This window comes from Poecile atricapillus, chromosome 2, assembly GCF_030490865.1.
Source record: "Poecile atricapillus isolate bPoeAtr1 chromosome 2, bPoeAtr1.hap1, whole genome shotgun sequence".
Lineage (NCBI taxonomy): Eukaryota > Metazoa > Chordata > Aves > Passeriformes > Paridae > Poecile > Poecile atricapillus.
In genome coordinates, this window is record NC_081250.1 from 33939682 (window position 1) to 33964109 (window position 24428).

General features: G+C 46.7%; 2 protein-coding genes across 3 annotated transcripts; both read right to left on the reverse strand.

Moving 5' to 3' along the window:
- Window positions 1–5652: 5652 nt before the first annotated feature.
- Window positions 5653–8978, reverse strand: HOXA9 (homeobox A9). Its single transcript, XM_058831358.1, has 2 exons — window positions 8095–8978; window positions 5653–6968 (listed from the first exon to the last, which is right to left on the reverse strand). Exons 1-2 carry the CDS (start codon window positions 8639–8641, stop codon window positions 6730–6732), a joined length of 786 nt encoding a protein of 261 aa, XP_058687341.1. The 5' UTR covers window positions 8642–8978; the 3' UTR covers window positions 5653–6729.
- Window positions 8979–14195: 5217 nt separating this feature from the next.
- Window positions 14196–18221, reverse strand: HOXA10 (homeobox A10). Of its 2 annotated transcripts, XM_058831354.1 has the most exons (3): window positions 18207–18221; window positions 16937–17896; window positions 14196–15521 (listed from the first exon to the last, which is right to left on the reverse strand). In XM_058831354.1, the coding sequence occupies exons 2-3, from the start codon at window positions 17754–17756 to the stop codon at window positions 15247–15249; spliced, it is 1095 nt and encodes a 364-aa protein (XP_058687337.1). In that variant the 5' UTR covers window positions 17757–17896; window positions 18207–18221; the 3' UTR covers window positions 14196–15246. The 2 variants fall into 2 exon arrangements, with proteins under 2 accessions (XP_058687337.1, XP_058687338.1); XM_058831355.1 differs by lacking the exon at window positions 18207–18221 and having other exon boundaries at window positions 16937–17919.
- Window positions 18222–24428: the final 6207 nt, after the last annotated feature.

Sequence of the window (24428 nt, forward strand, 5' to 3'; positions counted from 1 at the left end):
TGGACCGCGGGGGGGGTGGGCGTTGGGAAAAATCATATTCTAAACCTTTAAATGTATATATATATTTATTTATTTATTTATATATATATATGCATATAACGTATGTGTGTGTGTATCAGGTTTAAAGGAGGTGGCTCGTTCCCCCCGCGCTGCTTTATCGCAGCGGCGAGAAGCAGGCGGTAACCCTGCAACAGGGTTTGCGAGGGCACCCCCCTCCGGTCCCGAGGGGCTGCCGAGCCTCGGGAATCAAGGCGCTTCCCAGCACTCAGCCCCGGGAAAAATATCACAGTCACCCTCCCCGGGAAAGGAGAACAAAACAAAACAAAACAAAACCCCCAAAAAATCCGGCCTCCAAACAAAAAACGGCGTCCAACTGAACAAAAAAAACTCCCAGCCAACAGCAGAACACACACACAAAAAAAAACCCCTACCGCCCACCGCAAAAAAAAAAAAAAAAAAAAAAAAGGGGAAAAAATTAAGAAAAAATAATAAAAATTGAGGGCTCAACTTTCTGAACGTCTCAAGAAGAAAAACCAGAATAAACCGAAACTCCAGAGTTGAAGAAATCGCCTGCAAATGGCTTCAAATCGCCGCCGCCGGTTTGCTGCCCGAGTTACCTTTCCGCCCTACATACCTTGCAGTCCAGAGCGTGAGGCGGCAGCGGTACACTCGGGTGACGGGCAGAGTTGCTGCTTTTCTAAACACTGGGATCCCCAACAATGCGAATGACTCTCCATTGAGGATGCTGCTCCGTGCCCTTCCTTTAAACGGATCGTAAAATGAGTTTCCTTCCCTCAGACAGGGAGTCCTGGTAAAGACAGCTTTTACTGCCTGCCTGTATTGCACATCATAAACTGGAAGAAGCACAATGGAATTGCCCCGGAAATTCTCCTTTCAATTATAGTTTGGTGCCCCGTGTACAAAGACTTTCTCACCAGTTAAAATTGTCCTTGGCGATATTTCGCACGGACCCTAAACTTTATGTTTTGCAAACGTGGAGCACCCCTCTGCCCCCCTGCACACCTCCACCACACACCCGCACACACACACCCGCGCACCCTTTGGCACCCTTTATGCGCGGTTATTGCAGCCCCATGAACACAGGTTACTGACAGAAGCAAGTCAATTCTTGAAAGCCAGATCCCTGAGATACTGGTTCTTCAGAGCATGCAGATGTGGTGGATGCACGTAAATGTTTGCCAAGTGTTAAGTGTGTGAAAACGCACTTATTATTCGCAGGCATAAGGGAGAAGCCGACGAAGGAGCCCCTTCGGTTATTTCTTCCAATTCACCAATACTAGACAATATCCCTGAGGTGGCAATCCCGGTGCGGGAGCATGCCGGCAGAAAAGGCTGCTGGAAAGGGAATAGAGGCCCAAGAACTTAAACGAATGCGGTGCAAACAAGACAACGACCAAGAAGATCAAAGAGGCTGAAGTAGATGGCATTAGATCAATAAATTGTTCCTTTGGTGACAGCATACCAAGATGCAATAAAAAAGCAACAGCAAATATAACCAATGTCTAGACTTATATATGGATAGTGTAGGACCGAATAGATTGTCTGGATAGTTGTATTTCGAGCTCTCTGATTCTCTACAATTTTCATGTTTATGTATTTTTCTTTGCTTACATGTGTTTATTGCTGCCACGGGTTTTTTTTAAATGTATTTTTCCTTCAGCTTATTTTTTCCTGGCAGCCCTTTAGATTTATCAAAAAGCCTTCACTGAATAAATGCTAGAAGGACCCCCAGACATGGGTCCCCATCACCTTGTTGACTCCCCCCACCCTCTGCGAGTTAGGCATAACGCTGCTTCTGAAATACTCTCTGAAATCTCTAATTTTGTTGTTTACAGGATCAGGCTAGATTCCCGCGACTGTAAATACGCTTTTCATTTGAATTTATTTTTTTCCAATCGGAAAAGGGTGAACAGGCACAGATTTCAAGTTTTTGGTCATGGCAATATTCTCACACGCTTTAAAAATAATCCTCTAGGACGGATTAACTGTATTTTTTTTTTTTTCCTTATTAGCTCTGGACTACCCCTCTTTGGCACTGAGCTTTTCCGGGAAGTAAAATGTAGTGATAAAACGGTGCTCGTAAGTTATAAGCGACCTGGGAGCACTACATGATTATGGCTTGTGTACTAAGCAGTATCTTGATGTGGTTCATAGTAGAGAAGATTTTGTTGGTTTGGAATCTGTTCTCGCCATAATTTATCCACGATTATAATGGAACATGCTGTGCCAAGTTATTACTTAGTATGACGATGCATAAACACTTTTTAATTTCAATATAATTTTACTGCCCAAGGAAAAAAAATAATTAATCATAATAAGTTTAGCAATGCCATTGTAGACAAACATTTGATAGGAAGGCTCTTGTTAGAAAGCAGGGAGTGGCTGTTAGTCTTTATCCCTAGAAAGAATTTAATCTTTGAATCAGTACGGGGGAAAAAAACTAGCTCAGTGCATTCCCAGTGCTGAATTTCGATATAAGGAGAATAGCTTTGATTTAAGGAAATGTAAGTAAGATGCAGAGAAAGTAGTTCTGTTACAGAGCTACTAGAGAACATGCAACGATTTGTTTAGTTGTCTGGCTTAAACTTACGAAATACAACGTTTCTACTTCAGCCCATATTTTATGCTTCCTTTCCTCCTGCATTTATTTTCCTTCCAATTACTTTTTTCCCCTGTCTTTTTTGGCAATTGCCATCTGAAAATATTCCACAACTCCACACTAAGCCTCATTCTCAAGACGCTGGAGCCAACAAAAGCAAAGCGGAAAAAAAAATAGGAAAACGATTCGAGGAAACAAAATAGACGGCGAGAACAAGTTAGGAATGACTTTGAGAGACACGTCAAGTTTGCAGAGCATCAGCCTTCTCACATCTGTGTAATATAATCACAACGGGTCCCACAGAGTTGAAATTGCTTCGGACACAAGCAGGGCTTTTTATTTGTATCAAAGACAGCTGTTGAAGAATTTCACCCGCCGGTAAATAATTTTCGAACAAGATTTTTGCAGCACTGCCGGTTCCCCGCACGGCTGTCTCAGCCACGCGGAGCGGACAAGGGCATTGGAAAATCCATCGGTTGGCCCCTAGAGCTCCAAGGGTGAAGCTCTTCGGGCGCTCTCCTCCCAGGCTGAGCCGGGGAGACCCTCTTACATCCCGCCCGAACCCTTCAATTCTTCCTTTCTCCCAATATTTGATTTCGCACCAGCCCTTCGGGAAATCAGGATACCCTCTTAGCAAGCCCGGAGCTTAAGCGGAGAAGAGCAAAGGTTCGGGGCAAGGGCGAAAAGGAGGAGCTGGTAGTTCGGTGCCAGGGCTCCATCCGTCTCTATCACGTATTAGCAAATGTCTCGGTATTTTGAGAATAATAAACGCACAGCGTGTCCTTGGTGCAGACCAAGCTTTACTCTCACCACGAGTGCACTGAGCCTGGCCAGGCAGCGAACACCACCCTGACGGCGCCCGGTCGGCGGGGTAACACGGGAAAAAAAATAGGTGATAAGGGAGAGAAAAGCACCCTCAAACCTATCGGCCTTTGTTAAAACCCAGGCAACGCTTCCAAGCACAGTTATGCTCCCATAAAGTCGACATTTTAGGAGCTGTCGGGGAGGCGGCCGAGCGCTTGATGGCGGAGGGCGGGCGGGCGCTGTTTTGCGGGCTCACAGCGCCACCTGCCGCCGCTCGGCCGCCACCGCCCGGGCCGGCCCGCGCAGCCCGCGCCTCTGCCCGCCGGCCCACCGCAAGATAAATGTCCACCTCCCAGCCTGGATTTAAGCACGGGAAGGCCAATAAAAGGTTGTTATTTCCGCTCTCCCGCTTTATCTAAAACAGCCAGACAAAACAAATGAAAAGGCTTTTGTAGAAAATCTTAATTGTGGCTGGACAGTTGTAAACTCATTAAGAGCCGAATTCCAGACAGTTTGCAGACCCGTCATTTATTACACACTCTTAATGCTGATTCTTTGAAGTTGCCTCTGTCTGCAACAACAGAGGGCGTCCCAGCATCCCCAAATACTGGCTCGGGGATCAATTAGGGGCTTTTTTGTGTGTGTGCACGCCAGAACGAGCTCCCTTTTGCTAATTAGAAGTCATCAAATCTTACCTGGGATTTATTTCCTTTTTTTTTTTTTTTTTAAGGTGAAGTCGAAAGCATTTTTTTTTTTCGCCCGCAGTTTTGCACATCTGTAAACTTCTTGCCGGCTCCCTAAGTTTTGTCTTCAGCCCTGCAGCGTTTTACACCCCATAAACGGTTACAGCAGTCATTTTCTTTTATTGCACTGTAGTATGGCTCTGAATTTTCTTAAGAACAACTTCTGCCAAGATCCTGAGCGTGTTCCGTCCTATTTTGCTCTCAATACATATACGCATATATATATACATATATATATATATAGTATATATGTGCAAAGGTACCTTCAGAAAACAAGAAGGATTTCATGGTTATTCGCCATATTTGCAAACAAGGGTCGGTGTGGTGCAGAGCTGTGCTGCGATTCATGTTATGGAGGATATCCACTGTGAGCAGTAAGATGTCCGCCCAAACAAGGGTAAATTTCAGCAAGCTCATAGACTTTGCTATTTTCTTTTGTTGCTGAGCTTGGTTTGGCTTGGGGCGGCGGGGGAGGGGTAGGTGCAATGGGGAGGGGATGTATGGAAATCTTCCACTCCAAAGAAACCATCCTTCTCATTTTAAAAATAAATGCAATTTCGTGTTCTCTTCTGTAGACTGCTGCCAGCCCACCGCTTTCCTTTGGCTAAATCGGCGACTAAAATTGACACCATAAATTCTACCATAATTGTCTGTAAAATTTTATCTGTTTCTATATCTATCTATAAATACATATATAATCTGAAGCGCTAGTAAAACGCAACGGGTTGTATTTATTTGCCACGGGACATTTAAAAGGGATAAAAATTACAAAAGTGAAGGCAAGGGAAGGAAAAAGGTGCATGACGTTTGAAATAACATATTTTGCATGAGCAATTATCTCTAGCAGGGAATTTGAAATGAACGCCCTGGTAGGGAGAGAGCCTTCTCACAGGGGTTGTGCAAGCACACTTAGTGCTGGACATTTTCTAGTGGAAGCTAATTAACAATCTCAGTTTAAATGTCGCTGAGCTGATTTACAGTATTGTCCACACCAAAGAACGAACGCCGGACATTTTTGTTTGGTGCCGGTTCCCCAGCCCCGCCGGCGAGTTTTATTAAGACGGCGTTAGCTCGGCACCGTGCCCCGCTGCCATCCAAGGGGCTCCCTCCGCGCACTGCTAAGCACCAGCTCACCAAATCATAGCCAGAAGGGGGGAAGAAATCCCTACCCCCAAAGAAACTGCGGCATTTAGGACCTGAGTCTGTCCATTTAGAATGAAAATAAGACCAAATTTCCATCACCTGGGGGCTGCGTTTATAAAACCGTGGGTTCGCCTTGGCTCGAGAATAATACCACTCCTCGCCTCACCTCTGCAGCTGCCCTAGCTCTGCCACATCTGCTGGCGAGATTCGGCGTGCCGTGGAAGAACCTCTCCTCAATAATGTTAAAACATCACAAAATATAAAAGAATCAATATATTTTATTTGGCAAAAAGTTAAATATAATTTCAAGACAACAATTTGGTCAGTAGGCCATGAGGTAACTGTTTCAAAATAGACAGTGTACGTTCTGCATCAACATAAGTTCCCAGATTTTTTTTTTTTTAATCGATACAAATTTACAATAACCAAATGTAGGTTTTTATAATGTATAATTTATTATCAATAAAATTAACCTTCATTACAATAACCATCAAATCATTCGATTAAAATTCAAACATAAACCATAGGTAGTAACCCTTTTCACATATACGTATAGCTCCGAAACCTGCTAACTGCTCACTGGTGCAAAAACAATATTTAAGCTAGTCTGTTTATTTACTTTTTTTAATATATAGATTATATATACAACCGACGAAGACAGTACTATATATATATCAACTGTGCATACTAAAATTACTTGCTTCATATTTTGAGAACCGTAATTCCCAGACATCCCGAACAAACATTTCTTCTACCTTTTTTTTTTATTATTTTGCATTGGGATATATATAATATATATATTTTACAATCAAAGGTTAACTGTCTAATTATACAGAAAAGACTTAATACACTACAGAGCTATACTCTATGCAATTTTTATAATAAACAACCTGAGTTCAAATTGAATTCTAGCTTACACCATTACATCCGGTACAGCACCCAAGCACATAAATTGAGTCACAAACATAATTACCACAATAAAACACAGTGTTCAAGTATTAGAGCAGAGATCTCTCTGCCACGCAAAGAGCGAATAAAATTAACTACGTAGACTAAACTACACAGTCCGTAAATAGTTGTGCATTATGAAAAGGTAGTTTTTTTCTTTTTTTTTTCTTTCGTTAAGTGAAGAAACAGGTAGATTTATACAAGCCAGTTAAACAGCCTTTTCGTGCTAATGCCCCCTTTTTCTTTCCTATTAGAAAATTAAAAGTCTTACTGTACCTCTCCTGGCAATCTGGCCTCTGTGACTATCATTGTACAATCATAATCAGAATTTGCCAAGGGAAAAAAATGAGGCCTGGACCCAGATGCATTGCATGGCAGGGCTCGAGGGGATGATTTTTTTGTTTGTTTTAACTTTTTTCTTTTTTTTTTTCTTTTACTTTACGCGTTTTCAGTTTAACCCACGTGTCGCCATCATTCGTCCTTCGCTCGATCTTTGTTGATTTTCTTCATTTTCATCCTCCTGTTCTGAAACCAGATTTTCACTTGTCTCTCTGTTAAATTGAGGAGTCTGGCCACCTCATATCTACGGTCCCTAGTGAGATACATATTGAACAGAAACTCCTTCTCCAGTTCCAGTGTCTGATGCTTGGTGTAAGGGCATCGCTTTTTCCTGGTGGACCTTGCGTGGAGCCAGTTTGCAGCTGGATTATCTACAACGAAAACAACAGAAGTTCAGGCTGAGGGGGAGGGTGGGAGGTGGAGGGAGGGGGCTGGGAGGGAAATCCACGCAGAAACAGCCCATCAGGTGTGCCGGTATTCGTGTTTAGGACGTGGCTCTCATTTCCCGAGGCACAGGCTCGTGAGGCACAATGGACTCCAAAATACAGACACATGGGGAGGTCACACGCAACCACACGCGGCAAAGCCCCGCTGCCCCCGCCTCCCCTCGCCTTTTTTATTGTTTGGAGAATACAATTTTAAAATACCTTCTCCTCTTCTCTCTTCTTCTCTCTCTAACTCCCTCCCTCCTTCCTGGCCTCCCCACACCTCAAACTGCCAGCCCGGGGAGTGACCAGCCAGATCAACATGTCATCGAAATTGTTTGTCTTTTTAATCTCTACCTTCTCCTGTGTCATCCCTGGCAAGACCCAGGGAGCTGGCGAGTTAATCTACAGCTGGCATAATTAAACCCTCGCCCTCTTAGGACCCTTATTCGCACGGCGTTAATCGCAATAGTAATCCCGAGGCGCTCTGCCACCAGTCTCGTAGTCCTGGGAGCGTCCAGCCTGGGGTTTTCCGCCGAGGAGACGAAAGGGGGAGGGGAGGAACCAAGTCAACGGCGAGGTTTCTGTTCTCAGCCCAGCAATAGCCGCCTGGCCTGAGAGCCGTCTCAAAAAAGATCAGATTCACATCCAGTGCTTTCTAGGCACCCCTCTCCCCGGCGTCTACCCACGCCCCGGAGCTCGGCGAGGCAGGAGGATGTGAGCATGTCCTGCTGAGTTTGCTGGGGTGGCAGGAGCCGGGATGGGCGGCTATTGCATTTCTCTTTCTCTCTCTCTCTCTTTTTTTTTTTTTTATTTTTTTTTTAATATTTGTTTAAGTTGCAGTTGTAGGGTGGGTTTTTGTTTTCCTTTCACCCTGGAAAGCCAGAGCCGTCCTAGATCCCGTTCGAGCCTGAGAAAGGCAGCGCTGGTTTCTGCAGATGGCAGACCCCGGCGGGCTGGCGCAGCGGCGGCGGTGGCCGGTGCTCGGCCGTGTAATTAGCCCCAGAGCCTCGACACCTCCCCGCGGCCGGCGCAGAGCCCTGAAGTCCATTACCCTTGCCGTCCCACTTACTTGGATCGATCTGCGGTTTCTCTCCGTTTGCCTCACTTTCTCCATTGCTTTCAGAGAATGCGCCTTCGTGGCTTTGCTTATCCCTATCAACTGGAGGAGAACCACAAGCATAATCAGAGAGAGACAAAGTGTGAGTGTCAAACGTGGTACAGTCAGCCCTCCTGGCCGCCAGCGGTTCAGGTTTAATGCCGTAATGCCTGCTGGTAGGTAACCCGGGGAAAGACAAGGAGCCCGGCACAGGCTCAAGCCACGAACGCATGTACCTGCCGTCGGGCGGTGCCACGGGCGCCTGGTGGTGCGCGTACGGGTGGTAGACGGCGGGGACGCCGCTGGCGCCGGCGGGGTGCGCGGGGCTCCAGGGGGGGCCGAAGACGGGCGCCTTGGGCTGGAAGCTGCAGGGGGCCAGCTCGGGGTGCTCGGCCAGCGCCGCCGGCCGCGGCGGCGGCCCCAGCGGGGCGGGGGCGTAGCGGGGCGCCGCCAGCTCGTCCCCCTCCGGCACCAGGAAGGAGTCCACGTAGTAATTGCTGAGGGTCCCGGGAGCCGACATGGCGGGCGGGCGGGCGGGCGGCGGCGGACCCGCCGCGGTTCGGGGCTGCGGGTTTCACGTAACAACTTGGTGCTGGCGGACAAGTAGAGTCAGTAATAAGTTGAGGGCAGCGCAGGCGCCCATTGGCTGCGCCTGTCACGTGGCGGGGGAGCAGAACAATAAAGTATAAATCAGTCCGCGGGCTATTAATGGGTCAGTGTTTTCCAGCCATAATTTTTATAGCGAGGCCATATGTTTTTATGCAAAGGGATATTTGAGTTATACGGCGGGGTTTGTTTTAATTGCGGCCAACTGAGATTAAAAGATCAGATTCCGTATTACAGCCCCCCTCCCCTCTTTCTCTTCCTCTCTCTCTCCCCTCTCTCTCTTTCTCTCTCTCTTTTTTTTTTTTTTTTTTTTTTCGTTTAAGCGGACTATTTTATATCAAAATTAATCATCCCATCAGTGGGTCGTGTTCTCTGCGAAAAAAAATCTCGCCGCTCCTGTGATCGGAGACCTTCACATAAAATGATACAATAACTGAAGCAATAAAAAGAGCAAAATAGTAGTTGCGGTATACTGTATTTAAATATACATTTATTATATTTCATAAGGAGTTATTGTTTCGGGAGCCACGGGGTTGTTATTAAGTCAGTAACTATGAGCGCGCTCATTTGCATCGCTGTGTTTCACAGCAGTAAAAATTTACGAGTGCTTGGAAAGGTTAAATTATACTATTGTGTTTAGTTTGGGAACCCACTGTAAATAATACCGTTCCGTTCGGCTCAGGGCTGGCAGCGGAAAGTCAAATTCAACGTATCCCCTTTCCGAAACCCCGGCGCAGAGCCGGCCCTCCCCGCCCGGCCGGAGAAGGACAGGGGCAGGCGCTGGCTCGGTATTTAGCCTGACCCGCACCAAACTGCACTTCACCAGCCCACCCCGCCGGGCACGGCGCGGCAGTGACCGAAACACCCTCCTCGTCCTCCCCGCTGCCCCTGCCCTTGGACCGGGACCCCTCGCCAGGCCGGGGAAAGGAGCCGGGGCTGGGCGGCGGTGCGGCGGCGGCCGGAGGGGAGCCGCCGTCCTGGCCGGGAGGGAAGGAGTGCGGCCAGAGCCGGCCGGCGGTATTTATCACCACAATTAATTCTTCAACTATGCAGGGAAGCAGCGGGGGGAAAGGGGAGAAAATGCCCCGTCTCCCCTCTGCCGAAAGGCACCCTGCCTCTCCAGGCGGCTATCAAAGGGGCGTTCGCAGTCGGCCGTCCCGCATTCTGGTGAATCAAATTTATGTTCAAATATAGTTATTTATTTGCTGGCACCTCCTGTGACTGCAGGACACACGCTAGCGGCATCGGAAGCCGAGCGGAGGGTTGCAATCCTCCGCAGAAGGAGGGGAGGGTGCGCGGGGGAAAGTAAGAGGCGGCCAGATCCAAGTCCAGTGTTAGGAATTAAAGTAGTGGCTGAGCTCTTGGCAAACACGCCTGCGACTCCCTGGTTTCTCCCTGGCGGACATTCACGCTGTTTATCCCCGTGGCTGGCGAAGGAGCGCGGTCACTAAGATGCAGGGGGCACAAAAAATCTCCGTGAGAGGCTCAATTTACTCGAAATATTTGGTATTGAAAATAGAGCCCAGCAAATGGTAGGGACGACTGAGTAATGATTAAAATCGCGTGTAAATACTGTGCATGCGAAAGTGTGGTTCTAATTAGTTTTACATCGCTATGTGGGCTTTCTCTCTCCTTCTCTCTCTCTCTCTTTCTTTCTTTTTCTTTTCATGTCTTCTCAGCAGTTTAATCCGAAATCTTACAGAGGTCCTATTTTAACACCGCTCTCTTCCACAGTCAAAATTACAAAGGCCCATAATGAAACTATTATACCCCATTAGAGTTCGTAAATCGTGGAACAGTTGCAAGATCTTAATAAACAAGGGGCCCGTTATTTTCTAACAATTTTAAAAATGCAAATAAAGCTCTCTCGTTTTTTTTTTCTTTTTTTCTCCCATTGTATAGACACATAGAAAAAAAATAATTGTATTTCTTTCCTGGAAAGACGGAACTCCACGTCATTTGTATTTATTATTAAGAGTCAGCTGTGGTGAAATGTGATTGTAGAACTTCCTTTTTCCATTCAGAAAAAATAATCTTAGCTGCAGGAGTCCTGGATGTTTATATTCGAATTTGGGTTCTCAACTTCAGCAGCGGGTTTTATTTTTTGGTTCCTCACCAAAACTAATAGCAAATGAATAACAATAACAATGGCGTTTAAAAGAACGTGACTGCATTTTTATTTCCCCTGTAAAATTCCGCATTTGTTCACTGCCAGCATCCAAGAGGCAGAAGAGGTTATACAGAAAGCAAGAGGAGAAATACAGCAAATAATTGGACATTTTTCACGCGGTCACGTTGCTGATAATAACGCTGGCATATTCGACTCTTTTATCGCCGTTTTAGATCCATTTTCACCCAAAGTACGTTTTTCATATGAGCCATGAAGGCGATTTCCCTTCGTCAATTTACTTTGCAAATGACTTAAGGTTTTGGTGACTTACACCTTCGGGGGCAAAAGCCCCCAAACAGGGCCGAAGCAGACATTGACATAAAAACGCTATATGAAACCAGAATTCCCAGGAACCAAGCACTGTGGGAGCGATCGTGCCCAAATTAAAAGTACTCCCTTTCATCCATCCCAACATAACCGAACCAGCAGAGCTCCCATCCCGCTAGTTCCGACCCCCGGCTGCATCAGGAAGGATCCCGTCGGTTTTTAAGCGGGGAGGGGGGGGGCATCTGCCAGCGCTGCTTCATTAGCCACGCACGGCGGAGGAGCGGAGCATAAGCGGGAGCGGGGCAGGAGTTCGCGGGCGTTGGCGATCTCTCCTGAACGGGAAGTTCAGGATCGCCTTTCCCCAGGGTTTCCTGCCACTGCAGACCTCTCTCACGGAACCAGTGGTGCTACGAAGCCACGGAGGGGTTTTGGCACAGTGAAGAGAAAAAATGATTCAGAATTTAGAGGAAGCAGTCCAAAATCAGGATGAGGCGATTCAACTGGGAATCAAAAGAGCAGAGGCAAAGACGCCATACGGGCACAAACAGACACAGCACTGTAAATACACTTTCCGAAATGTACACAGACCCTGCAGATAGCCCGTCAGACCTTGTGTGTAGAGGCAAACACAAGCACTTAAATTTGACTGCAATGCAGAGCTCTGCTCCTGCCTCGGTCGGAGACGACTGCTTTTCCGAGTACGGCTGAAATCCGCTATCCAACTCATCTGAGCTCCTGCAGCCCAGCCCGAAGTTTCGAAAAAGTTTTTAGCTTTTACTCTCGCTATTTTTTTAAGGCAAAAATAATCACGACCGCTAAAAAATTCATAGAAATAAATGTGCAACGAGTGAGTTTTCTGTCCTTTTTCCCGCCCTCCTTTCCTCCGCGAAGGGTGCCCCGCTCCGCGGCCGCGCCGGCGCTGGCTGCTGGCGGAGGGCCCGGCCGGAGCCCGCCCATTGCCCGCGGTCGCGCTGCGAACACAAAAGGCGGCGGTGGCGGCGACGGCAGCGGGCCCGGAGAGGTCGCTGTTGCCCGTTCCGCCGCCGCGGAGAGCCCGCACCGCAATCGTGATCGTAACCGAGGCCTTGCGGGCCGCAGGGCAGCCGGCGCCCCCGGGCAGCCCCGGGGTAGCGGGCCCGACGGCGGAGGCACGGAGCCGGCCGAGCCGTGCGCCAGGCTCCGGCAGCACCAGCCACCCCACCGCGGGGGCCGAGGGCACCCCCGCAGCCAGCGGCTCCACCCGGCCGCGGGCGATGCGCTCCGGGCCCCTGTTTTTGATGACGCCTGGAGCGGGGCAGGCAAATTTGGTCTCTCCCCACCCCCTCCCCCAGGCACGCTTTCGGGTCTCTTGGTTTTTAATAAATCCAGATTGAAAAATAAAACAGCCACCCACCTCCCCCCGGCCCCCCGAGCTCGACCCACGCCGAGCGGAATGCAAAAACGCACCTGACCTTGAATGCAGCCAACGAGATATATTAAAAACCCGCAAGCAGGCAGGGACTCGCTTAGGAGCTAGCTAACCTTGAAGAACTTGTCAAGCTTCCCCCCTCGGCTGCAGTGTTTATCTGAGGAATCAAAGGAGGCTCCGCTGCAGATGGGAAACAATGGCATTGGGACTTGACGCCTACAGTTCACTTCAGCGCTAAGATTTCTTCGGGTAGAAAGGACCCTCGCACCAAGCATACCTGGTGATGATATCAACTGAAGTAATTAAGGCAGTTTCGTGCTGTAGAGAGAAAGGTGGAGCCCCAACAACATGAAACTACCTAAACCACAGAGCAGTTCTCAGGCGCTAATTATTACTCTCCCCATTGCCGTGGTCCTTAACGCAAGGATCCCGCTACGAAAATAAAACCAGAGACGTGACTAAAACATCCCTCTCGCCCTCCCGCCCACCCCGCCGGCGCCCCTCCGCGCCCCCCGGCCAGCCTCGGGTGGGTTAATGAAAACAAGAATAAAATATAATAACAACCACCCACACACGCGCGAGCGGGCAGCTTTCGCCTTTCCATGCAGATGTAATCGGGGAAAAAAAGGGCCGTGCACGACCATGTTACATCACGAAAAGCTAACGGCTCCCAAGAAGCCCGGGTTCAAAGTCTGTCCCCCCTCCTCCTCCCCGCATACATATACCCTTGCAAGGAAGCATTAGCTGTCTCTTTTCTTCCATCCTTCCTTTCGCCTTCCCTTTGTGCGAGACCCTATTAGCTAAACATGCAGCAAGGAAAAGAGGATTAAATAAATAAATAAATAAATAAAAAATGCAGCCTGTGTGAAATAAGCTCTTCCACATGCAGCCAGGTAGGGAATAACCTTGCCTGGAGGGGCCCGCTGGCAGGGAGGCGAGGCTGGGGTCCCCCCTCCCCTCCCCATGAGCTCACCTTTACGATTTCTTCTCAGCCCTGAGATAAAGCTAGAATTTTGTCAACGTCCTCTGGAGTTAAAGATCTCCGCACACACTTGTAGGTGTTCGATTAACCAAAAAAAAAAAAAAAAAAAAAAAAAAAAAAAGGAAAGAAAAGAAATATATCGTTTCCCTACCCTCAAGAAATAGTAATTTGCTTCCTCAGTCTATGCAGTTCCTCAGTCAACTGAAACCACTCGTTCAAGACAGCAACAATCCAGATATACTAGCAAGTCATAAAACTGAACAAAAGCCGACAAACCTTAGAGCACCATCGCTATATGGCCCAGACAAATTACGACCGTCTAGGTAATATTTAAATAGATTCCTAAAGTAATTGCAGGGGGTTTAGGCAACTATTCCTGTTGTAAAAGTTCTCGAAGACATAAAGTAGAACCTGAGGATAAACAGTCACAAAAAGAGGTAAAATTAAAAGGATTCATTCCACGTTTTTTTTTTTTATTCTTCTATGAGAACATAAACATCGTCTTTTTCACGCACAGCAGCATTACAATATTAATTTATTCCGATTTAAGGTAAGAACTAGATATAGCTAGAGCTAACATTTATAATAACGATAGAATGCATTTGCTTAAAACAGTATCGGCATTTTAATAATAATAGACATTTATCCATATCTGTATTTATAGCTTTTCCCCTTCTTTCTTTTTTTTTTTTTTTAATATTTTTAAATTTTTTCACCTATATGTTTGACCCTTTAATGCATGTAACTTCACAGTATAAAGGAAGATGGACATATTCTCCCTCACAATCTCAGACTCTGGCTCAGAAAGTCCATCTGAAAGTTCAGGATATATATTTTTCAGTGAAATTAGTGAGGAAAAAAGTGACTATTTTCTTCTCAAGGGGGAATTTCTGTGTGCTTGTCATGCGTTACCAACGGTAACGTTATATATAGACACAAAAGAAAATCACCAAATTCACATATTTAAGCAAAACTACATTAAGTAAATATCTACAACCAGCGAGAGAAATTCAGAGGTAAGTGTAATAATTTAGTCCATGAGTAAAAGGAACTCTTTTATAACTTTAAAGAGAAGATATTTCATTTTCCTGGCCAAATTTAAAGCTGTAATATTGGCTTTTAAGGTAAAGTGTAAAAAACAACAACAAAAAAAATCACTCCTAACACCCGTTCCCGTTAAACCCTTTTCAAGGATGCCTGCATTTCATTATTTTAAGTCCCGCTTTTGGAAGGAAAAAAGGGGGAGGGGGAGACAAGGCAAACAGAGAAGGGGAAAGCTCCCAAAATATAGAAATATGGCAACGCTTAAATTCTTCGTTGTGCAGCTACGTACAGTCCAAGTTACAGCACTTATATTTTTAAAGAATGCACCTTTAAGCAGGATTGTTTACTTTTCAGAGAGAGAAAGAGATAAGGGAAAACATATTTGCAGCTTCTGAAATGGTATTTTTGTGTTTCAAAGCTTAGAGGAACAAATTGGCCCCGGGAAAGGCTGAAGGAAGAGGGGAGGTTCACGCACGGCATTTTGTGCTTTAGCGTGGCTTTAGTCCGCCCACCCCCCAAAAGTAGCTCTTAAGAGGTTAAGGACATATTGAGAGCGCCTAAAATCGTTAATCCATACAGGTGCGGATGAATACAGCCTAGGAAAATGATACTGGCTCTTTAAACCATAAAGATGTGTTTATAGGTTCATCAAGAGAAATTAAAGTTGGCTGTGAGCTCCCGAATCCTATTCTCTCTGTTCATTTTCTTCAGTTTCATTCTGCGGTTCTGAAACCAGATTTTAACTTGTCTGTCTGTGAGGTGGACTGTGCGGCTGATCTCTAGGCGACGCTCACGAGTCAGGTACATATTGAATAGAAACTCCTTTTCCAGCTCGAGAGTTTGATGCTTGGTATAGGGGCATCGTTTCTTTCTGCCACTTTTTGCCGTGAGCCAGTTTGCTGCATTTTCTCCTTTTGAATTGCCTAGTTTTGAGAAAGTAAAAAATGGACGTTACCATCGGGTAGGAGGCAAAGAGCTGCGGGGGAGAGGGTGGAAGGAGCATCTGTGCGTGTGTCTGTGTGTGCGGTGGGCTCTCTCCGCCAGCTACGGACAATTGGAATGTGGGGTATCCTTGCGAGAACCGAGAGCTTCAAAAAGGTTTCCCAAAGGTTTTGGGCATGCCCGGGTAAAAACTGCCACTGCTCAAAAACCTCCGGACAGCCTCTGGTGGGGCAGCGTGCCCCAGATCGTAGTTCATCTCCGACCCTCCAAAACGAGCTCCTAGCCTCTCCCTGTCGGCCATTCCGAGCCCTCTGGTACTGGGGGCAGCTGGTGAAGGGCCCGCAGCCCTATTTCCTTCCCCCCAGGCACCTGCTTCCAAAAAAACAAAGCCTCCGGATCCGGACTTTGTCAGTGTGCTACGGAGGTGGAAAACAAGGTGAGCTGGGGAGCCGGAGCCTCCCTGCCTTCAGCCCCTGCCTTTCCGGAGAGCTTCGCCATGGCCCTCTCTTTTCCAACCATTTCGGGGAAGCAAAAATACAGTCATAACACTAATGAAAACGTTTCGAGGTGATTTCTATCAGTGGAACTGGCTGGGAAAGAGGTAGCACCAATCCCTTGGTGGCTCAGAGTGGTTAGTGGTTTGGGGTTGGCTCTCTTAACAGTTTTTCGCTGACCTTTTTTTTTTTCCTTTTCTTTAAATACTACTTTCCAACGGGTAGGCTGAAAGGAATAAGAGGGCGTCTGAAAGGCGGACGGACAGAAGCTCCTGAAAAGTCTGCCGTCCGGGGAAGGGGAGTTATTTTTTGCCATGGGGACACGAAAGGGAAATAAATAAGAAAATGTATAAATAACAACTCTGTTATCTAGTGTAGATGCTGAAGGACATTCGCCGTGCATTCATCAGTCTAATTTGATAGCAGCTCATAGATGGCACATTTCAGAGCGGCTGTTATTCCGAAAAGCATTCTGGATCGTAAAATATAACTTACCGCGTTAATAGGTTTATTTATTGGCACTGCCTATTGCTTATTTTGGATGCTTTACAAACATCTCTGTTATCTGGTAGGCACCTTCACATCACGGGGGAGAGATTGATCTTGTTTTTCTATATGTTTTAGCAGCATGCAGGCTAAGGTTGCCCATAGAGGAGGCTCTAAGGGTTTTAAACTATAGGATGGACATTAATTTTTACGGCAACCCCATGCCCGAATATTACAAAGTTCAGAAGGTCAGTCTGAGCAGCGCTTCTTGGCAGCCCCGCGGGGCAGCTGGGATCCTCCTTTCGCATCTCAATGCCGCTATGATCCTCAACGACTATTTCTTTTTCCTTTTTTTTTTTTTTTCCTTTCTTTCTCTTTAATCATCACTACCACCATCACCATCATCATTCGCTTACCTACAGGCTCTTTCTCGGGAGAAGCTTTGCTGCTCTCTGACGGAGCTGGAGAGAGCTCCTCTGCGGTGGAAGATGAAGCCTGAGTCTCTTCCTCCCTCTGGGAGACGCACGCCAAGGGGCTTGGGGAGCGTTCCTCATCCTCCTTCCTCCCCGCGTCCGGGACGGGAGGCAAAGATGGAGGCGTCTGGAAGCGACCGGGGGGCTGCGGAGGGAAAGGGGCAGCCCCGGCTGGCCCCGCGCCGTAGTTCTTGGAAGTGCCATAAGCCTGGGACAGGCGGAAGTAGCCCGGGACGGGGACCCCGCCGCCGCTGCTGGCTGGGCTGACCTCGGCACTCAGCCGGGGGAAGGGAGCGAGGTCTGTGGCTGCCGAGCCCTTGGGGCATTTCTCTGAGTCATAGAGGCAGTAAGAGCTCTCCTCCTTAATGCTCGGAGCGAAGGAGCACGAGGTGGCCTGCTGGCTCTCCGGCTCTTCCATGCGACAGGACCGGGGGGGATCTAGCCACACTTCCATCCCTGACACGTAGGAGTGCGAGCTGGGGACCATGCTTTGAGAAGTACCTTCATTGCGTTTGCTGAGAACGGGGAAAAGTCCGCAGCTTTGCAGCCCGTAGGACAGATCGGACGCCTGTGGCAGGTAGATACCACTGTTGGGATAGTAGCCGCCTCCGCCTCCGCCTCCGCCTCCTGCTCCCGCCGCTTCCCCTCTGCCCGAGCTGATCAGGGAGTCTACCAAAAAAGAGTTTGCAGCCGGGCTCTCGGAGCATGACATTGTTGTGGAATAATTTGGCGAAGGGAGCGGATAGCCCTTTCTGGCTGACATTTCTTGTGCAAAACATGCTGAATATGATGAGAGATACCCCCGCACCACGGCAGGCGCCCGCAGCCAATGGAAGCCCGGGCCTCCCCAGCAACCCCTCCCAGTCTGGTTTCGTATGCACAGAGCTGCTCTCAGGTCGACCTCTGAATTTGGAAGATAGATGTATATTAATGTGTAATATGGATTTCCATACACACAGGCGCGCGCGCTTCCACCACATGGGCGAGCGCCTGCGCCCAGGCGGGAGCCGCGCTCCCGGGAAGGGGAAGGGGAAAGGGAAGGGGAAAGGGAAGGGGAAAGGGAAGGGGAAGGGGAAAGGGAAGGGGAAAGGGAAGGGGAAAGGGAAGGGGAAAGGGAAGGAGCGGGCTGTGCTGGTACTGGATCCAAGTTTTGCTCCCCTCTTATCACACGCACCGCTATAAAATAGCCCGGCGGTCCTGATGTTTATTATACCTAGGCTGAAGCGGTGTCCAGATGAAGCTTTTACTATCGCTCCTCTCTCCCCGTGGTTGGGCTTTCCAGCAGCAATGCCTGCTCACCTCCTTGCGCAGCCTATGTGTCACACGAAATTAATAAAGCCACGGCTCGCCCGGTGTTTTATGCTCAGCCTCTGCTCATTTTATTTGATTGTCTCGTTTTTTTAAGAAATAAAAGACGTGTTATTGTTTATCACGGATCATTGGAAACCGTAAAGGGGCCTGGTGCCTCCCGCGTTAAACTACCGAGGAAGGGGGCTGCTTGCAGCCTAACATCACCGCCACGACGCCAGGCTGGGCTTAATTTTCCTGGAGATAAAATGCCCGCCGCTGCGCTGAGGAATCTCTTAGGGAGCAATGCCACTCTGGGAGGATTGATTGTGCGGTTGCAGCTTCTAATGCTTTAGTTAACGCTGGATTCTTCCTGAGGTCTGATTACCATTTAAAATATAAAGCCAGACATATGTCACAGAAAGAATCCAGACGCGAGCAGTTCAAATGGATCCTCGCAGGATGCTGCGCACTGTGTTTATTGATGTGTTTATATTTGGACGATCATTTTTATATCTCCCCTCCCTCCCTCTCCATTTGGGTCTTTTCACTTTTCGCGTCCTCAAAAACATCGTCTCCCTTAAGCAATGTACTAAATAATAGAAATAAGAGTCGCTAGATAAATACCGAGATAGCAGACAGCCCAGTCCAGTCAATATGTAATTGTGGCGGAGGCAGCAGACAGATAGCAGACAGGCAGGGATGCAGGCAGAGAGACAGATAGATTTCGTAATTAAATGCTTAATGATGACTTGCTTTCACTTCCATCATCTCTCGCTTATGCCATTTTGAAGTCGCCTCACTGCCTGGCCCGCGGAACTCAGGGCACTTTAGTTCAAGGGGAGCCTGAGGCTGCCCAGTTCTCACTGCCCATCCCTGAGGAGCATCACTCGCTCCTCTCTCCCGAACGCCGCCTGGAGAAGCAGCCGTCGGCCGGTTTCCACTTCCAGCAGGACGGGCGGGTGCGAGCGGCCGCCGACCGGGCGTCATCACGGCCCGGGACGAGAGCGGCTGCCGGGCACCCGGCTGCCGTGTCCGGGAGGGCACTGCCGGAGGGGATGGGGCCGCTGCCTGCGGGGAGGCGCCCAAATTCCCCGGCCCCTACCCTCGGCCTTCAAAACCCCCGGGGAGCACTTCTTCCCCCTCGCCCCACGGATCTGTCAAGCCCCACGTGGTCTTGTCCCGCGCTGCTTACCTGCCACTGGGAAAAGCTTTTTTATTTTCCACAGCGTGACATTCCCCTGGAGGAATCGTTCCTTGCTGCAGGAGGGCAGCGTCCCTTCCCGCGGGGCCCTTCCCAGACTCCCTCCGCGCCCCCGGGAAGCACCAGGACAGGCGGGGGATGCTACAACTTTGAAACACCCATAAAATCTCTGTGGAAAGGCGCCTGATTTTTCCAGCGTGGTGGGGCGAGCATCACAGAGCGATTTCCTTCTGACCGGCCCGTGGGATGCGGTGACAGGGGTAGATCTCCCAGCCTATAGAAACCCTTCGAGGTTTTTTTCCTTCCCGCATTTCCTCCTGCAGCATTGTTTGTAATTTCCCAACCCGACTAACTTCGGATGTGTTAATGTGCGATGGACGAACCCTTATCAGATTCCTAGGAGGGCCATATCATTACTAACAAAATTAATACCACATAAGGAACTGGTTTATTGGCTGGTGTACAGGAAGGCTATTATCAATAGGCTTAGCTTCATAAATACAGATCTAAATAAAAAGAAACGTGAGCCCCAGCGCCGCCTTCCAAATACATTTCTCTACACAAGTCAGGTATAAAAATTACTCTGGGGAAGTCCGCTCTTGCGGTATGTTTATTTTGCATTTGCCAAATTAAATAGAAACGGATTGCAAATCTAAAAACCATACGGAACCGAGGAGAAACGCTTGAAATCCTTCCAAAGCTGTTTTTAAAATAAGCAGCTCCGTTTTGAAAATTGGATTAAAGTGAAGGAAAATATTGTAAAAAGTACGCTGCAGTCCTCGTCAACCGGAATAAAATGACTGGAAGTGCATCGATGAGACGCGAGTTGGCTTCTCCTCCCTGTGCGATCTAACGCAAGGGAATTAGACAAAAGGCACAGAGGCCGGTGAGAATTTTTGGAGGTATTCTTTAGGCTCCCCGTTTAGGTTTTGCAGCAGTGGGTCACCCCAGCCCCGTGTCAGGTCCCGCGGGAGCTGCCGTGGGGTGTTGTGTTGACCGCAGTAAACGGTGCCGGTTTGATGGTCAAGGCACCGACTCCGTCTAGATCATGAACTCAGCTCGGCGTTGCATTATCTCCGCTTTCTTTAATCGCTAACAAGGCCAAGGCAAATAGTAACCAGCATCATCAAACCCAGTGAAGTAAAACTAATAATGTTCACTTGATTCGTAACTATAAAAGATAATGGTCAATTCTGACTAAACTGAGCTAATTTGGCATGCGCTGAGTGTAGCTACTGCATTACCGGCGCTTAACAATGTGTCCCTTGGAACTTAACCCCCATTTAAAAGAAATTTTAAAGAATATTGTGGACGCCAGGGGACAAGAATTACTTTATTTTTAATTCCACTTCTGTAAGTAAAGCTATCCGAGGGTCTATAAAACGGAGCAAATAAAATTCTGATAAATATCAAAGCCGGCGAGAAGGTGTTTTCGTGGAGAATCTAAATTCATGGCGTACATAGACAATACTATCAAAATAAAATTTTATTGATCTAAGAAAAATATAATAGATGCATTAATAGCGTCGTTAAGCCGTTTTATTGGTTGAACTAAAATTAAAAACAAAAAGGGAATAAATAAAAACCGACAGCTCAGCCTAAGCAACTCTGACTGGAAAATCTCAAAACGTATCGTGTTTAAACCGTGATTTATCTTTTTATTATTGGCCCGTATAACCCAAAAGATCAGCGCTGTTAATCCAGAGGCGCATTTGCGAGCTAATTAAAATATGCTTTTATTTGTAGACACGGCAAGCTGCAATTTGTGAAAACGTAAACGGCCTTGCAGCCTGTGCAGGCGTGCATGCGCCGCCTACCTGAGAATACAGCCGTGGACTACATTTTTATACAGCTCCAAAAATTAATGTGATCAGACTATAGTTATTTAATATTGGAACTGTCAGTTGCCTGGAACGTGTATGTGTGTGTGCCAGATCCCTCTTTTTTCTTTTTTCTTTTTTTTTTTTTTTTTCCTTTTTTTTTTTTCTGGATTTGCTCCAAAGAAGGCGGATTTCAAACAGGAGGTTTAGGAACTGCGTCTGTGCCAAGTTAGGTGACAAATGACGGGCCCACTAATTTTATCTTTACTAGAAATTCTTTCACGCTGGTGGTGGTGCTGGGGAGGTTGGCTTGTTTTGGCGGATTATCTTGTTAAAAATTGGGCTGCGATTTAATTTTATTCCAGCCATCCGGAGGCTTGCTCTCCTAACTATGTTTTATATTATACATGTATCGTTTTACTCATTTGGATTAGGAACATATTTTGCAAGTAATTCTGACGAGCTTCAAATGTTAGTGTGCGGCAGGACAAAATACACCCAAACCAATTCATTAGGGCTTTATTTCCTCGCCATTTTCCGGCACGGACGAGAACAACGGGGCTTGCTATTGTCCGGAGAGCCCCAAAACACCATGCAGAAGCAACAACGGTATCGGGTTCTATGCGTGTGAGGAAAATACTGCATACCTAAGTCTGTCTTTTAAGTGTACCCCTTCTATTGCGAGAGATGAGACGCACAGCTCTATTAAGCATTTGAAACTGTAGCCTTTCTCCCTATTTGTATCTGTCTTCCCTTTAAAGAAGACCAGAATGTATATACAAATATCTTTTGTTTTTGGTTGTGGTATAGCTTGGCTGTCAGACACACACGTTGGCCAGAAGTTTCGATTTTCAGAGCATTTAATGAAAAGATTGTGACCCAAAAAAAAAAAAAAAAAAAAAAAGGACAACAAAACACAAACCCAATGAGCTTATGAAAAAGCCTCCCAGGGGTTTGGATGTGGTATGTGAGCTGAAGTTGAGTACACGATTAATTAAACACAGTGTAGACCACTGAGCTGCTTCCCCTCTTCCCTCCAAAACATGCAAACCCAAATAATGTGAAATAATAAACAGTTATTGTAAGAAACAAGCTTGTTTTTTTAAAATATTATCCTATGACCGCGGCCGTCAGTAAACAATTCGTAACCAGAGGGCGCTTTAACTGCTGCTGGGGTCCCTTTGATTTATTCAGCCAAGTATTGAATGGGACAGGGAAACAACAAGGGGAAAAATAAATATTTGATCAAATATGCGGAGTTTAAGTTGACTGGTATAAAATGAAATGTTGCAAAGGGACCCTCAAATCTCCCTGCTTCTCACGTGGCTTCTCGCGTCCTGGCATTGCTGAGGGGAAGTCAAAAGGGATCAACATCCCCGAGCTTTTAATGGAGTATCTTTGATGAAATCGATAGGTTCCGATAATCATCTGAAACTGCACTCCCTCCACTGAGCATGTGCATTAACTACACTTGCAACAGTTCCCTGGAAGCACAATTGAAAAAATACCGCAGGCAACTTGCATTATATACATAGAAAAGAAAGGAAAAAATAATATTTTTTGTTTCCCGGCAGATATTTAAGACACTGTCCTAAGAAACACGTGTATTAAAATATGTAGCTAAACCAGTATCTCCTCCATATAATACCACCTTCCCGCCTGCCCTTCTCAAATGGAGACATAAGAAAAACATGTGAAAATTTTATGGGCATGAAAAGTAACCTGGAGTTAGGGATACTCGTAGAGAGGATAGAGTTTCAAAGCTACAACCCAGAGCAGACCTGAGCACATGAGAATGAGTGACTATTGTTTGTTTACAGCACATGTGCTGAGGAAGAAAGAAAGAAAGAAAGAAAGAAAGAAAGAAAGAAAGAAAGAAGAAAGAAAGAAAGAAAGAAAGAAAGAAAGAAAGAAAGAAAGAAAGAAAGAAAGAAAGAAAGAAAGAAAAGAAAGAAAGAAAGAAAGAAAGAAAGAAAGAAAAGAAAGAAAGAAAGAAAGAAAGAAAGAAAGAAAGAAAAGAAAGAAAGAAAGAAAGAAAGAAAGAAAGAAAGAAGAAGAAAGAAAGAAAAGAAAGAAAGAAAGAAAGAAAGAAGAAAGAAAGAAAGAAAGAAGAAAGAAAGAAAGAAAGAAAGAAAGAAAGAAAGCCAAGAAAGAAAGAAAGAAAGAAAGAAAAGAAAGAAAGAAAGAAAGAAAGAAAGAAAGAAAGAAAGAAAGAAAGAAAGAAAGAAAGAAAGAAAGAAGAAAGAAAGAAATACATCGACTTAATATGCAATCACATGAACAATTTTAGCATAAGTATGTCAAAAGTTGTTTACCACAATCTGTGTCCAGCTGCAAGGAAGCAGACTACCCTTTAAAGTTACCAAACGACCCTAACTAAACTACAGTTCAAGACTAATAAGATCGTCAGAATTGTCTGTCATTTGCAGACTGTGTTGCCATAGATCTATTTGATTGAAGACACCTACTGCTCCACACATAAATGTCAAGTTTCATAATATTTCCAATGCTACACTTTTTTTTTTTTTCATTTTTCCCCCCCTTTTTTTTTAAATAAGTGGAAGAAAGCTACAAGTTACTCTGAAAAAATATTTTCCAGATAACGTGGATTTTCCACGCGGCTGGCCAAAAGGAAGAGAAAATAAAAGGTCAGCTGGAACTTAGAAAGTCCCTTCTATATTATTTTCACATCCTAATCACCAACTTTTGCATCCCTTCCCCTCCGTACAATTCTTTTCCGCGGCTCTCAGCGGTCGGGGCAAGGGCCACCCCGCATCGCAGGGTACCATTCCGGTCACCGCACACTCCTCGCCGCTCTCCATGCCGGGTACATGTATAAAACACTTACCTTCGCGCATTTCCTAACCCAAAGCCCAGAGGCTTTAACTCCACCGAGAAGCCCCAGCGTCTCCCCCCTCCCCCGCATCCCGAGCGGCTTTTTGTACAGCGGAGCCCGGTAAGTGCAATAATTACCCGTGTGGCTCCAGGGATGCAAAGTGAACAAAGGCCAAGATTTTCCTTTTTTTTTTTTTTTTTTTTTTTTTTGCCTTTGCAGGGCTGCTCCCCCTGCCCCAGGCGGCTTTGACATTGATCTGAAGATCGCCATCTTGTGGCAAAGCAGCCC